The 17,629-nt window shown below is 36.6% G+C and overlaps 1 protein-coding gene across 2 annotated transcripts in view; it reads left to right on the top strand.

Annotated features, from left to right (window-relative positions):
- LOC140159029 (A-kinase anchor protein 13-like) overlaps positions 1-17,629 on the top strand; it is a 186,997-nt gene that overhangs the window by 27,304 nt on the left and 142,064 nt on the right. Inside the window, exon 2 of one of the 2 annotated variants that reach the window (XM_072182352.1) lies at positions 2,651-2,901. In XM_072182352.1, coding sequence (XP_072038453.1) covers positions 2,889-2,901 — 13 coding nt within the window. In that variant the 5' untranslated portion in view covers positions 2,651-2,888. Of the gene's footprint in view, positions 1-2,650; positions 2,902-15,470; positions 15,730-17,629 lie in introns of those variants that run through there. The other variant, XM_072182353.1, reaches the window with a different exon arrangement.

The raw sequence follows: 17,629 nt of genomic DNA on the forward strand, positions 1-17,629 counted from the left end.
TTATATTTTCCTCATTTTTGACAGTAACTCCACAACTGTTGTCTGTGCTGAAATATAATTTCCAGTGCAGTAGTTGTAGTCCTTGCCCCTATATTATTCATATCTTACTTGTCACCAATGGGCTATAATTTTTTAGAAAAATGCAAAAATAGGCACAAAATTGGGCAGGGGTGTACATAGTACCCCCTTAATTATATGGGATGTCAAATAACCATGATAACCTGGGGAAAAGAGCACAAGCACATCTTGATATTAAATGAATAAATGATCTCTTATTATTATTCCAAGACTGGAACAGTTTGCTTGTTCACACTTTCAGCCAATTTCTCAATTTAAAAAAATGGTTTTGCTCAAATGCCGCTAAATCATGTTCGCCTACTTGATTCATTTTACGACATTATTTGATAGATATGAAATTGTCTATGATGGGACTAGTAATAGGGGAAAAAAGCATACATGTATATGTTATAGTGTTGTCTTTTATTAACGAGCAATTTGTTACTGTCATCATTAATCATTCCGTCAATTCCTCTTCATTTCGCTATCGCATACACGCAGGGATATGAATCGCATCAACTTAAGGTGAAGGCGAGGAAAAGATATAGGTGAAATTAAATGTGATTATTTTTTCCGTTTTTAGAATTGTGTTTTCAGGTTGCTGCATTTGAGGCATTTGCCCTATCATTTTGAGGCTTTAATGCAAGATGGCTGTGTCTGCCATAGCTGCCCTATAGTCATTTGACAATGTTTGCATTTAATATTGTATGCACATCTAAAAATGTTATGACTGGCAGCTATTGCAGATGGGCATTCTTGCGATAATTCTTCGATTTTGTGAGGAGCAGACAACCAGCTGAAGATTAAGGCCCTGTGTGCAATAGCTACCTTATAGTCATTTGAAAATGTTTGCATTTTTTATAGTCTACTGTAGTGGACCATTTTAATATTATAAAAAAATCATCCTTCTAATCACTCTGATCATGGAAATTCCACCAATGACCTGTTCTGATCCAACGGCTAGCTATGGCAGTCACTGGGGATGTGTTGTGTTTTATGCAGGGAATGGTATGAATTGTTTATCAAAAAGGGAATGCAGAGCAGTCTACATTTTATATTGTATACACATCTAAAAATGTGATACCTGGCAGCTATTGCAGATGGGACATTCTTGCAGTATTAAACTCCTTGATTTTGTGAGGAGCAGACAACCAGCTGAAGCTTAAGGGAATCAATACAAGGAATGGGAAAAATAGAAAAAAAAAATATATAAAGGGCATAAACCCGGCATATCATACTAGCAGTCGTAGTGTGGGATTTAGAAATCGCTAGTGATCAAACCCTGGTAGTGTTTTCACAATTAGCAGCAGCGTGCAATCGCTTCAAGCGTCAAAGTTGTCTGGAAGTCAACTGGCTTGCGACTTGACATTCAGGCTAACAACTTATCGATTTTCGACAGTCACTCTGACTATTATGTTCTCATTGCTTCCAGGACAGCAAATTTTTCTGGTATAAAATGGGGAAGTTAAAGCCATAATGTGTGATTTGCTCCACAGCGACACCCTCAATTTTGGTTGAATTTCTACTCTTTGCATGATTGTAATGCCCAATGGTGTGCTAAAATATCATGTGAAAGACTAAGCCTGAAGTGCTTTAATTAAAGTAAAATTTAAGCTTTTATAATAAAACCGGAGATCTCCTGTTTTATTCAGAGTTTACCGATCGAGTGGTGGCTAAACACATTTTGTGCATTAGTGAATCATTGAATCAGTGACTAATAAACTGTGTGCATATCGCTATTCATCTTACGTCTTGACGTATGAACTGTGTGCATATCACTATTCGTCTTACGTCTTGTTTGTGTGTCCTAGCTGTGGGAAGCTACGGCAATGTTCATGACAATAATACGATCAGCGAGCTAATACACGCACTGGAATGAAATAGCAATTTTCTTGAAATTAAAAAAGTAACTGAACAAAAGTTATTATATTTCCCTCATTGAATGGAAAATGCAACTGAAAATATCAAATCGAAGAGCTTTTGGTTTTCTGTTAAAAAGTACAACTTGGGTTTATGTGGCATCTGGCTACATTGCAGTCTAATTCTGTCACTTTGGGTATTTATTGCCATCATTTAGCAGCATTATAAGTGTAATGCAAGCCTACTAAAACTCCCAAAACATGTGCAAGTTATACAACATCATTATAAATTATTAAACATTTGAAACTCATAGTAGGATAGTTTTTTTTTATCTTTCGACATCATAGTAGGATAGTTGCAAATGATAAGCAGAACTTCATGACACAACTGGTTTAGGAGAAGATAAACCTTTATCCACATTCTTAACATCAAACAGTATGTTTGGCCCATTTAATTGGGCTTGCATTGGCCCTTTTATTAATATTTGACAATTAATCATTAATGAGTGCAATTAATGTGAATGCTTGCTCCAAATGATTTAACATCATTTAGGTAAATATTAAAAAGTTTATAAAAAATAACTTGGCTGACAAAATGTCACCTACATCATCGCCACTGAGAATATGGGTGAGAAAGAAATGACGCATTTGTATGCATGCTTGGCAACGCGTACACATTGATAGTCATGAAAACTAACAAAAGTCTGGTGTTTATTTTTCTTTCTCTTTCGCAGACGTCTCATTCTCCATCCCATGTGACCAAAACTCCTTCATCTGTACACCGAAACAGCAAATATTACCTGCTTCACCAGTCATCTGTTCATGCCGTTGTCCCCTTGTCCAAACGATGGTAATGCGGTGCTCACCTATGTTCAGTTGGATCTATCCTAAAAACAGACTAGGATCATCAAACGAGGGGGCGGCTCAATATCGTGGAATTTAAAGAGAGCAGCAGCTGTCACAAAAGGCACCATGCGTAAAAAAGGTAGGTTTGTGTTTACGCAAGAAAAATATTAAAGCAAATTAGCTCTGGAGCAAAAGAAGTGAATGCAAAATGCTTGCTGGATTATTATGATGTGTATCTTAAAGCGTAATGCCCTAAATGCTTTTTAGCGAATGGAAAGGGGAAACAATGTAATACGAGAGAAGATGAACAAAGAAGTTGTTTGTTTGTTGTGGCCGGGATTTGAACCCGAGACCCTCGCATACCAAGAGCTAGGTCAGCGACTGTTAGCCATGGGTGTTTTGCTGGCCTGGCTAACAAAAACGTGCGCATACATACATGTATGTCACTTACGTTGATTGCGTCATCGCATCACGTGGGATGCATACATGCGCAGAGCATATATCATAGTAGTATTTTATTGTACATGGGAGTGTTAAGTTGGAACGTGATGCGATGCGATGCTGCAATACTTTTAAAATATCGCAGCGTCGTGCGATGAAATTAAAATGTACTGCAAAATAAATTGCGATATCGCGGCAGTGATGTGGAGTCTGCATGGTCATTCTGACGACCTTGATTTTCCAGCAGCCAATCACAAGTGTGAACGGCGGGGGTCAATTTCTCCCATGTCCCCAGCACTGCCATTGACTGTTATAATAATGATTCTTTATTCACACTCGGGACAAACAAGTGGGTCGTACATGCCCGTGATTGGGCATGAAACCAAGTTACCCTAATGTAAAACGTCTGTCACGTACTTGAAGAATCATGTCCCTATTTATTTTCTGATTAGATGCTGCTGCAACCTATCATACATCACCATGTTTCTCATTGTCCTTGGAACTCGTTTCCAATTTTCTACAACAATGAAGATAAAAAGATGATCGGAATTAGACCAGAGACCCTATCTGTATAATGTGTTATGTGATGATAGCCGGCTTGCACATTACACGGATACATTATATTAAAGAGTTGCTTCTGATGTGTCTGTTACTGCTAGCCCGTGTCTGCCTGCATCATTCATGAGCTTGGAGTCTATATAAATGACAGATTGGCTGTAATGTGTGGCTGAGTTTATGGAGTTAACCCCTGAGCACTACCTGCCGATCTACATTGCCTCTGATTGGTCAATTACATGATATCTTCACTTTAATCACCAATCAGAATGGAGCTTTGCAAATAATTCACCCCAATTTTTTTGCATGGTGAAATTATTCTAACAATGTCGCTGATTGGTCTAATTGATAATGAAAACTTCTTTTAGGCCAATCGGCAGGTAGTTCTCACGGGGTTAATATAACAATTATTTTGTTGATGATTTGAGAGAGCTGTTTTCTTAACATAATTCAAAGGGAAATGTAGCCCTCCATCATTATATAATTTTGCAGCTTATACATACGGGGATAGGGATACATACGGGGATAGGGATATTCATCTATTGTAAAAATATTTCTGTGTCAATGACCTATATTATGCAAATATTATCCAAGGAATTCAATTAATGTAGAGCAGTTTCTCTCTTTGGAATTTCACAATTGGATGATAGTTACTCATTGAAATTTCTGTCTGCACCATCTTCCTTGTTCATGATTGGTACTGGGTAGACATACCAGGTAGATTTTACAGGGGTATGTTTTGACAGAATGTGCTTTGATTATGGAACTTCAAGCCTATTGCCAGCTTTTTTGAGCTTCTGGGCTAGTAAATGTTGAAATTTGAAAGCATGTAATGAATGGATAGAAGGCAATGTCCTCTATAATATGGCATCAATTGAGCTAGTATAAACACCAACAAACGATCTTCAATAATAAGAAGCACTGGCTTGAAGATTTTATTAAATGAAATATAGTGAGCAAATGAATGAATGCCTCTTCTCCTTCGCTATAAATGTATCAAATGAGCTTGTAAATACCGCTATAAAACAAACTGACTAGCTGTAGCTCCACTTGTATGTAATCATTTATTATTATAGATGGAGGGATCATTGACGTATCAAGTATTCAGCTATATTTAAGATTGATAACCAACTAGTTGCATCCCTGCTGTACAAGAGAAAATATATTGCATTCCAGGCAGTACACTAGCGATTACACGCAGCATAAATCATAGGCCGTTAGTAACATTTGACTCTAGAATTATTAATAATAGAGACGTAGCTGGACTGTGATCGGGACCAAAGAAGCGCAATGTACTAAGTTAACATGGTTTTAAATCACACCAAAGTTCTGGAGAAAAAAATAAAACAAATGCAAATTTATGTGGTACATTTTAAGCTTGCTTATTTAGCATCGATCTAACTGTAGGCCTAGATTGCCTGTCTGAGAAAAGTTTGACTGCTCAGTACCGGAAGTGGGTAAGTGCAATAGCTGCTATGTGTAGCTGCCATGTGTAGATGAGTACAATATACTGTGTGTAAATTGCCATATCTTCACAGGGCAGCTATTGTACTTACCCACTTCTGGCACTGAGCAGTTGAGTTGTAAGCCCATTACAATAACTGGAGTAAAGCATGTCATGAACTAGTTCATTGGTAGAAAAAAACCATTCAACTTACCATAGGGTCAGTCCATGTCGAAACAGATTGAGTGTACACCCACCCTCTTGGATTTTGCTCTCCTTTGGCTCAGGGGTACCTTTCATGGATCCCTAGGTGAGGTCACAAGAAAAAATTCAAATTCCATTTCGTTTATGAATGGCGGGCAATCAAAGTTTGGCGACCTCGACCAAAATTGTGAATTTAAGGGTCCAAATGACAAAGTGCTCTCTTTGAGGGCACTTTCTTCTTAATTTAATCAGTTGTGATCCTCTTTTTGAATGTGGTCACTCACTGGCTGTGTCTGAAATACCTAATGCCAAAAAAGATAGATTTGAATTTCGTTGGGATTTCAGAGGGGGTCAAAATCAGCACTTCGCGTACTGTTCAATCAAATTATCTTGATTTTGAAGGACCCATGATAATGTCACAGTGCACTTATAGGTCCTAATTATGTTCAGAATGGATTAACCATATGCCAATGTCTATGAGCAATTAAAAAAAAGAGAAATTTCTAGACCCCTACAGAATTTTAGGCCACCCCTAAAGTGGTTCAGCCACAAATGGCACTTAAAGTCAGCAAATTTTGACCCCTAATAACTTTAGGTGTACACCAGATATGAATTTCTAGTCTTTTGCATCTGAAAGAATGTAGTTCAATGTTACTAGGAACATAAGATTTGTTTTGTATTTTTTGTGTTTTAGTATTAAGTTGACGCTTTCAAAAATAGTCATTTTTGCCTAACATACCATGCATACAGGATACGGTACAAAATGCCAATTTTAGTATGATATTTTTTATATTTTTGATCACTTTATAGCCATTTGTATTATTTATCCTGATATTTCAAGTTGCTCTTGAGTCAAGTAATAAGAAAAACTACTTTCTAATCCTCTGTATGGATTTTTAAGGGGTCAAAATGCACTTCCTGGCAACGATGCACATGCAAAGGACAGGTTATGGGGGTCAAATTTTCAGAATGCTCCCAATTATGTCAAGTAATATATCAAATTACTCGGATGGTCATGAGGATTCCAAAAATGTATAGTTTGTTATGTGTCAGACCTTTCAGGAGGGCGCTATGACGAAAAATGTTCATAGGTCAACGACCTTTTTGAAAGTATCAAAACACAAAAAATACAAACCAAATCTTATGTTCCTAGTAACATAAGACTACATTCTTTCAGATGCAAAAGACTAGAAATTCATATCTGGTGTACACCTAAAGTTATTAGGTGTCAAAATTTGCCGATTTTAAGCGCCATTTGTGGCTGAACCACTTTAGGAGGGCCTAAAATTCTGTAGGGGGTCTAGAAATTTCTCTTTTTTGAATTGCTCATAGACATTGGCACATGGTTAATCCATTCTGAACATAATTAGGACCTATAAGTGCACTGTGGCATTATCATGGGTCCTTCAAAATCAAAGATAATTTGATTGAACAGTATGAAGTGCTGATTTTGACCCCTCTGAAATCCCAACGAAATTCAAATCAATCTTTTTGGCATTAGGCATTTCAGACACAGCCAGTGAGTGACCACATTCAAAAAGAGGGTCACAACTGATTTAATTAAGAAGAAAATGCCTCTCAAAGAGAGCGCTTTGTCATTTGGACACCTTAAATTCCCAATTTTGGTCAAGGTCGCCAAACTTTGATGGCCTGCCATTCGAAAGCGAAATTGAATTTGAATTTTTTCTTGTGACCTCACCTAGGGGTCCATGAAAGGTACCCCTGAGCCAAAGGAGAGCATAATCCAAGAGGGTGGGTGTACACTCAGTCTGTTTTGACATGGACTGACCCCATAATACAAGTCATATATTTAAGCAACATTAAAAACACACTTTAGTGGTCAAATAATATATTTCACATGATACTGTGGTAGCATTTTGTTGTCGCTTGTAAAATGACGCTTGCAAATTACTATTTGAAAAAGTGTTGATCTAAATTGATTGTTTATAATTTTAAGGGGGTACTACACCCCTAGCCAATTTTTTGCTTATTTTTGTGTTTTTCTCAAAAATTATAGCGCATTGGTAACAAGTAAGATATATATTATAGGGGCAAGGACTACAACTACTGCACTGAAAATTCAGCAACTCAAGGCAAGTAGGTATCGATTTATTGATCAAATATTGGTTTTCCCTCATTTTTGACTGTAACTCCACAACTGTTGTCTGTGCTGAAATAAAATTTCCAGTGTAGCAGTTGTAGTCCTTGCCCCTATACATATCTTACTTGTCACCAATGCTCTATAATTTTTTGAGAAAAATGCAAAAATAGGCACAAAATTGGGCAGGGGTGTAGTACCCCCTTAAAAGTAAAACAATAGCACAAAATATTCCTAATTATTATAATTTTCTGCTTATCTTGAATTCCATGCGTGTGAATCAGTCCGTATCAGGGAAAATAACTAGAATAGATAAGTCATAAAAACCAAACTGTAGATAAAATGAGATGTCATAAAACCCATTTGATTGTGATAATGATGATACTGGTAGACATGTGTGCGTACACATCTGTGTAGGTCACACATTTGGTTTCAGTGCTCTGAGTGTACATGTAGGCCATAGATTTACTCACGATTCCCGAAACATGCAGCACTTATTTTTTTGTACTAAAAAAATCCTGTTTAGCCAAATGAAACATAGCTAAATCCTAATCCTTTAGTTAGTTTTAACTGGCAATAAAATAATTCAAATTTTAATATTTGACAAATATTTGGATTGGAAATAAGGGCAAAAAACATGCGTTTCAAGGCATATTTTTCGTATGCTGTGACAATTACGCCCAAATATTTGTCATGTTTGTGCTAAATTGCAGGTGATGATGCATTTTAATTTTTGGGAAACACATTTGCTTATATTTTTTATAACCAATTATCAAAATTAACATAAAATGTTAAATTGATAAGCAAACTATTTGAATTTTGTGACTGAAATGGTCAGAAATCTTGTCTATTTCCCCCGAAATAGCAAAACTATTAAAATTTTTAAAAAACCAGGATAATATATTTTTGGCTCCAGCGAAGCTAAGGAGTCATCGTCATCAGAACCGTAGGGTTACACAATACAGTGTTGGTTTTTATGCTAAGGAATTTTTTGTGCTTGGCTTTAGGTTTTCAAATTGGTTTCTAAGTTTTGCTAAATTATTTTTTCATCGATTGCACTCGATAGAGTTGAAATTCAGTTGAGAAAATGTGATTTTTTAGTTAAAAAGCCACCATAACGAGTTATTACTTGGTTCCCCAGTGTGCTAGAGATTATTTTGGTCTGTATAATTTAACCTTGCGTGACAATGGCGCAAACCAACGGAAGTTTAACATTAAAATGTCTTAAGATTTTAGTACTCTCAGGTTCAGATTCAAAAGTTATTTTGACTTTCTTAACTTTTCTTAACTATTTCTTTACAATTTAAATAAAGAAATAGTTAAGGAATATCAAAAAAATAGTCATGAAAATTGTCGAATCTTGAATAAATCGGAACAAAATGAATTTCCTAGTGGACTATTTTCCTTCGCAAGTGCAAATTTTTGCTTTTTTCGGTAACGCGGTTATCTCCCAATGATGTAATGCGTAATTATCCAATCAGTGCTGTCCTTAGAAATTAGCCCCAAAATGAACCAATCACAGACATCGTAATGAACAGTCCGGGCAGTGGAACAAGTCAACAAACAACCAAGATGTCTGCCCCCACATGACAGATGTCGCCGGTAAATTGCACCACGATAAGTCGTAAACATGGTTAAAACAAATGAAATTAAATATGTCAAAGGACAGATTGTTACTCTATTTGGTAAAAATATCCCAAAGAGAGATCGCAAGGTGTCTGGGAGACTAGGAGTAGGAGCAGTAGGGGAGATTGGGGTTAGTTGAAACATTTTTCACAAAATCGTCTTTTTAACGCAAACCGATTACTTTCAAGAAACACTAACTATATCAGTATAAACATATACATACATGCTACAAATACAGCCTTAAACTTTATTGGACCTGCTTATGATTATTCATATAATCCAATTTGAAAATTTGAAAAAAAGTGTTTCAACTAACCCCACCCCTGGGGTAAGTTGAAACATAGAGTGAGGTTAGTTGAAACATGGCTTGTAAAAATTTCAAAATAATTATTATTGTGTTGTTAGGGTTATACTTCCCTTGAAGGCACCCTTTAACATACAATCAGTGTGAAAAAATGAATAAATAAATATGTGGGAGTCTTGGGTCAATACTTTGGACACAAGGTGACGAGTGTCACCATGGACCAAAATATGAGAAGCCTAAAATATTATAAAATGTACTTTCTGTGTGCACTTTTTGCTTGTATTATTGCTTTTTAACCATATTAAAGCAATATTGAAGAAATGGTAAACATGTTACAAATTTTTAAAAAGTCAAATTTTTAACCATATTTTTCTGTGCGATTTTCACGTGTCAACTAACCCCACCTCAAAAGTTTCAACTAACCCGATGCCTATTTTTACATTTCAAAGTTCATTACACAAAATAAGAAATACAATAGAACTTTTATTTAACATTATTCTGGGACTTACTACTAGTGCTTATGATACTCAAAAATAATCCCCGAATCTTCAAACAACATGGAGATAACGCATCTTTTCTGAGGGGTATAAAAATTAGTCAGTAAGTCAAAAACAGATATTCCTTTCCCAAGCCAACACTGGTGGGGCATCAGTGCTGTTGCTAATTTGGTGGATGACCCTTACTAATACCTATTACTAGGTGCCAGTATTTTACCAAATTAATTTTTTGTGTCAGAAAAAATACAATGTTTCAACTTACCCCGCGTTCCAACTAACCCCAATCTCCCCTACTACCTCTACGATCGATGCAACTTTCAAAGTCGGAAACCACTCAGTCATCAGCCATGGCGATCTTTTCCTTTAGACCACCCTCGCTATATAGGGACTAAATTATTACTTTTGCATCAAGGTTTACTTTTGCATCAAGGTTAAACAGTTGCCAAACACTTTGAAGTCAAGGTTTAATGTATTGGAAGGAGGGCAGGGCTTCGATTAATGAGGGAAATTATGGGGTAAAAAACAAGGTTAAAACTACTTTTTGAAAACAAGTGAAAACAGCTATTCTGCAAAGAAGTTTTTGTCTCGAAAAACAATTTAAAAATTATCGGAAAAACAAAAAACATACCTTCATACTATCAGCATCACTTCCGTCACATAAAAAGATGATCAGATGAGTGAAAAGTGGCAAAGAATGTGCAAAATGAGGGATTTTTTAAAAGAAAAATACATCGTGTTTTTCGAGAAATTCGCCATCTTGAATAAATGCAAAATTGCGTCATGCAGTAAAATACTGTCAAACGCGCTTGAAATGCTTGATACGTGGCGTAAATCACCGTCAAAACGAAAGCGTACATCAAGCGCTCGTGCTACGCGAAAGTTTTGGAGTTTGCATCACCGGTTCTGTATCCAGCTCTTTTACGTCAAAAATTGTGATAAAAGCGTGGATTTTGGAACAAAATAAAGCTTGTTCAACGAAATAAAAGGTATGTTTGTATAGCTAAGAACATGTTTAACCTTGTCGCGAAAGTTTAATTTGGTAAATTTTTAATTTTAACCTTATATAACTCGGGTGGTCTAAAAGAAAAGATCGCCTCAGCCATCATCATGGCATATGCTCATGCACATGATGCACTCATGGACTACATAGCACTGGTACATCATGGGTACATGTACGTAAACCCGGGACGTAAACATGGTAAAGTCATAGTATTACTACTAGCCACTGAGTGAATTCAATCACCAAACCAAACATCCTTTTTCATCTGGCTTTTAAAAAAAAAAATAGATAATTACGATGGCCCAAATATTTTCTCAAACATAAAAATAATGCCCAAAGACAAGTAATAATAATATAATATTGAATAAATTATGCCCAGGCCACATTACATAACGCGTCTATCTGTCTGTCAGTTTACTCCAGAACTCTAGTTTGAATTAGCCTCAAACATCATGGCCCTGTTCCTTCCTCTTCACTAGGGCCCCGAATGCCATCGTGACGTAAAAAGCGGGGCACCGTGAAGTCACGTCGCGGTGATGACGTCACACTGACGGCATCTATTTATAGGAAGAATTCAAAACACGGCGACGATAACAGTTACAAGTCTGGTCTTTTACATCATCAAATGTGCTCAAAATTTATGAACATGCACCAAATATGTTTTGTTTAAGTCACATCGTGAGGAATGGTAGGAAGTGTATTTATGAGAAAAAGTGGTATTTTATGTGTACCCTGGACAAGATATGCTCAGAAGTCTCAGACCTTCGTGCGTAGAAGGACAGTGGAAATCGTAGTGACGGAGGTGTGAGTACCTCGGGCTAGTTTCGAATTTGTACACGTTCTTACGCATTCCATGCTAGAGTGCTTTGCTATGGTTTTTCAGGCAGACAGCAGTGCAATTTTTTGCAGTTTGCACCGGAGGTTCATTCTGTTAATGTTGAAATTTGGATGAAAGTTATTTCGATGAGTCAACTGCATCTTTTGAGCAAGATTTGCCTTTTTTGCGAAGAGTGAAATGTAATTTTAGCAACATTTTTGATGCAATCGCCTGTTGTGATCGGCTGTGTTTACTTCTGAACTTCCATTGCTTTATACGGTGTCATTCTTCAGCAAATCCGACTAGATTTTGAATGCAATGTAGAATGTGAAGCTATCGGTGAGCAAATTCTTATTTTTTCGGAGACTAGGCGTCGCGTGTTCCTCAAACTTGGTGGGTGGGTGCATCTTGACCGAGACAGAACAAGTTTGTTTTGGCAAGTGGGTCAAGGTCACCCAAGGTCATTTGAGGTCAAATTAGTAAAATTGTCATGGCAAGAATTAGAAACTTGGTGGGTACAGTCAACATTTAGAGCCAAATTTTTGGAAGGTCATTTGGTCACCAGAGGTCATCTGAGGTCAAATTAGAAAAAACTGTCCTATGGGCATGAAACTTGGTAGGTACAGTCAACATTTAGGGCCAAATTTTTGGAAGGTCATTTTAGGGTCACCAGAGGTCACACAAGGTCAAATTAGTAAAAACTTTTGGGCGGGCATGAAATTTGGTGGGTACAGTCAATATATAGAGCCAAATTTTTGGAAGGTCATTTTGGGGTCAACAGAGGTCATCTGAGGTCAAATTAATAAAAAGTGTTGGACGGGCATGGCAGGTACAGTCAATATTTGAGTCATATTTTTGGAAGGTCATTTTGGGGTCACCAGGGGTCATCTGAGGTCAAATGAGTAAAAAGTGTTGGATGGGCATGAAACTTGGTGGGTATAGTCAACATTTAAAGGCAAATTTTGGAAAGTCATTTCGGGGTCACCAGAGGTCATCTGAGGTCAAATTAGTAAAAACTGTTGTATGGGCATGAACATTGGTGGATACAGTCAACATTTATAGCCAAATTTTGGAAAGGTAATTTCAGGGTCACCAGGGGTCATCTTGAGGTCAAATAAGTAAAAACTGTCAATGGGTGTGAAGCTAGGTGGGTATCGTCAACATTTGGGAGTCAATTTTTGGAAAGACATTTGGGGGGGTCAACAGGGGTCATCTGAGGTCAATGTAGTAAAAACTCTCGGACAGGTATGAAACTTGGTGGGTAAGTCAACATTTAGAGCCAACTTTTTGGAAGGTCATTTTAGGGTCACCTGTGGTCATCCAGTGTCTGAGGTCAAATTAGTAAAAACTGTCATATGGCCATGAAACTTGGTGGGTACAGTCAACATTTTAGAGCCAATTTTTGAAAGGTCATTTTGGGGTCAACAAGGGTCATCTAAAGTCAAAAGAGTAAAAACGGTCGGACAGGCATGAAACTTGGTGGGTACAATCAACATTTAGAGCCAACTTTTTGGAAGGTCATTTTTTTAGGTCACCAGAGGTCATCTGAGGTCAAATTAGTAAAAACTGTCATATGGGCTTATAAATAGGTGGATACAGCCAACATTTATAGCCAAAATTTTGGGAAGGTCATATCTGGGTCACCAGGGGTCATCTGAGGTCAAATTAGTCAGAACTGTCTGATGGGCTTGAAACTTGGTGGGTACAGTCAACATTTGGAGTCAAATTTTTGGAAGGTCATTTTGGGGTCACCAGGGGTCATCTGAGGTCAAATTAGTAAAAACTGTCGGATGGGCATGAAACTTGTTAGGTATAGTCACTTTTTAGAGTCAAATTTTGGGAATGTCATTTCAGAGTCACCAGGGTCATCTGAGGTCAAATTAGTATTAACTGTCATGAAACTTGGTGGTACAGTCACCATTTAGAGCCAAAGCCTTATTCAGACTAACACTATTCTTGACATAGGCCTACTCGCCTGTATATAATTATATTTTGATGTGTTTTGGCCCATTTGGACTCATTTCCACCCGTTTCGATCCATGTCGCTAATTCCCTAAATTGATTGATGTATCGTTGTATGCTCTGCAAATGAGATAGCTACCAACCTACCAGATGTACCTGTTGGGGGAATGTGATCTGTCACATTATACTCAAATGATTTCACTTGTTGCCCATGCGACTCCAAGAACAATTACTTTCACTGTCACCAAAAAGCGCAGAGCCACAGCGCCATTGGTGCTCTTGTTAAAAATCCAAAACAAGTGCTGTATTTTTCTGGACTGGGAGTAGAGAATTTTTTTTTAAAGGCTCACATTGCTTCATCTGCAAACACCTTTTATTTTGCGAAATTCCTGATTAGCATTTCCCCCGGCAATACCCGCTGCTATATGGAGTGCGGTAACCAGGGTTTTGGTTTTAGTAAATCAGTGTCAGTGATAAGTAAGCTTCAATTAAGGTTATTAATTATTTTAAACTGTTGTGATTTGGTAGTTCACAGCATCTTACGAATGGTAGTGAGCTTTGGCAAAAACTGCATTGCTCAATTCATAGCGGCGTGTAGAAGAATTAAAATAGCACAGATATACTTTTATAGGTGCTGCGGTTCTTGAGTTACGTTGTAAAGAGGTCTGAAACAACAACACTTTTGTAAAACGTACATAACTCATTAACAACAATACATTAAGCAAGTTTGCAAAGTATACGATTTGTAGAATGAACTTTTGCAAAGCATCAAGGTGTTAATTTTCAATAATATGTTGATCTAGATAATGAAAATCGATTTTTAGGTTGCTTCGACCAACAATACCTCGTCTACCCTTAAGGTACACTTATTAACCCAAATGGTGTGAACTCTGATATTTAATTTTGTAATTACTGACTTGCCATGTTGCAACCAATGATAACAAAAATGTAGTTGTATACCCATTTTTAAAAGCACACATTAAATGAATATTTCAAAGATGCTCCTAAACAACATTCAGTAGATACTTTTGAAATCACAGAAGTATTAAAATAGTGGCTCTACATCCACTACATTAAATGTGGCACTGAATAGACTGAATTTTTAAGCTGAAGAAGTCAAAATGCAACTCTTTCCTAATATAAACAATGAGGTAGGTAGTCTTTCATTTCATGCACTTGACTCACCTAAAACTTCACCATGTTTTAACATTGTTTAATCAGGATCTGTTTGTTGACACTGGTAATAAATTACACTTGGTCACACTTGGAAAATGTCCTTTGTTTTGTGAAGTTTACATTAAATTACAATAATGGACAGTTCTAGTTCACCAATTCTAGTGTGTTCACTAGGAACATGTATGTGACCCTTTTTGTGTGTCATGCAGAATTGCAAGAAATGTGGAAATAAAGCATGTTTTTCTTTTAAAAAGACTGATCACAAGAGAAATTAACATACTAGGCAATGTAGAAACTTGTTTGAAACCACTCAATTCTCAAACCAAATCATACAGCCAAGTTGTTGACATATTTTCATGTGCTCCAACCAGCCATCCCCAAATTTACTGTTTGTTTACCAAATTGTTCACTTGTGCCTCCACTTTGGGTTTTTGCTTGTTGGACCTTGGTCCCATTCAATGGTATGATTGGGCGACCTCACTGTATGCTTGGAGGTCATGCGAACCTAAAGCAAATCAACTGTGTACCAGCTGGTTGGGTTTAGTTTGCCGATACTGCCTGCTCAGTATTGTTGGTTGAATGCTGCCGCTACATGGGTTGACTAGTCTGGTGAGCACTGTAGTGCAGTTAAACTTCCTGCAATCAATGCGTGTGTTGGATTTACTAAAAAGCACTTTACTTGACTCGTGTGGAAGCTAACTAGTATGGATTACTGGAGGTACACCATGTTTGGACCCGACAGTTGGATTTAAATATACCAGACTTCCATTTACCCATCCTTGGATATTTACCAAAAGGAATATATTTTTGTTTAGTCAGAGGAGTGGAACTGTGTTACAACAGGTAAAGCTGAAATGGAATCAGTTTTTTAATTGTATGGAGTTTTATCATCCTGATTTGTGATCAGAAAGTACTCTGACACCAGCCAAAACCATTTATACCAGTGGTTTTGTGCCCTCTGTGCCCTCTGACATGGCCATGGTTTCAGCTCATTAAACATGTTAAAATGGGCTCTCAGTTTTTGTTCAGCTGAGTGGATAGATAGCTTGCTTGCTGTCCAATATTTGCATTGTGCATTCATGCTTTTTGGATATTTAGTGTCATAATTTTGCATAGGATTGTGTCTAGGAATTTGATTAACTGCACAATAGGTTGATGTTAAATTAATGAAGGTATGTAAATTCATCCTACATGTATAAAGGTGCAGGTAGGTAGGACAGTAGTAAGGCCCCTAACAGTCAATTTTGAGTTTCCCGTCACATAATTTCTGAAAATAAGTGAGGTAACTTTTTCATAAATTCATTATTCATTCATTTTCTGCCTTTCATTACATGACCAACACGCATGTAAAATGTGTTGTTATTTGCCGCTCACTCACTTGAAGATGGATGTTTAGCCCAAATGAGATTCAAAAGTATATTAAAAAGAGTCTGCAAGGTTGACAGCAAAATGTATGTTTTGATTTTGATTTTTCCACAAAAAATAAAGGGTTATTCATAATTTTTTTTACAAATATAACCAGTTTTTATTGGTATTTTTTGGAAAATCACAATAATGAATTCAAGTGAGGGTCAGAAAATGAACTGAGGGCGGGTGACGGGAAACTCAAAATCGACTTTCCTTGGCCTAATAGTATACCAATTTAATGGCCATATCTGCATGATACTCCATTCAACATAGAATATTCATTCAACATGTATTTTTTTTATTTATCTTCTAACAAAATGTTCGTTACAATATCAAATATATTCAATTATATTTGATGTCAAATGTCCGATGGAAATAAATCGGTTTTACGTCATCAAACATTTGTGAGAAGTTTTGCTGGACTAGAAATAGAATGGGAATATTAGATAAAAATAAATGAAGACATGTTACATCAAACAGAAAATAAAAAGTATACAGCGGGCCTTTAATAGACCGCATTTTGTGGTTGTAATGGAATATTTGATAGAACGATATATAGGTGAGTTTATAGATATTGATGTGATAGAGAGTGGAAACTGGAAACTAGTTGAATATCACAATGAAAAATGGAAATTTAATGTCCTCATTTTAAGGTGAATATTACACTTTTTTTAACACTTTGTAAAATGTTTAAATTTCTATACGGTGCTTTTTATGTTTACATGACATAGAGCTTGCATACTCTTTCATTGAGGTATTTGTGATAAAATTTATTTTCACATTACTTGTTTAAAATTTATAATAATAATATGTGACCGTACACCACGAATGAGCCGTAAATGTCCTCAATTGTATTCTGAGTTACAGTGTAAAATGGGCATGAAGGTCATATTCATAGGTATTTCAATTTGGTGCTACGTGTATCTCATTAAATGAGGTACACGTAGCACCAAATTGAGGTACCTATGAATACGACCTTCATGCCCATTTTACACTGTAACTCAGAATACAATTGAGGACATTTACGCTCATTCGTGGTGTACGGTCACATATCACCGATATCATGTTAAAATGTTAATACATGAATAAATCACAATAAAAAATATGCTAAGCCTCCTATTATGTGTAAAATGTAGAAAATAAATGCATTGAAGTGTTTAATAATAATATCTAGATCAATTTTGCAGTGCTCTTTTTGGTGCCATTGTAAGATGCAATTTAGCAACTCAGTTCTTGGATACTGTTAAAGTTTAAATTTCTGTGCTTTTATTTGCGCTTTATGCGGCCGACCAGCTGCAACAAAAACTTAAGCGCAAATAATTATAAGTTCTTTTTG

The sequence above is a fragment of the Amphiura filiformis genome, chromosome 8 (assembly GCF_039555335.1).
Source record: "Amphiura filiformis chromosome 8, Afil_fr2py, whole genome shotgun sequence".
NCBI lineage: Eukaryota > Metazoa > Echinodermata > Ophiuroidea > Amphilepidida > Amphiuridae > Amphiura > Amphiura filiformis.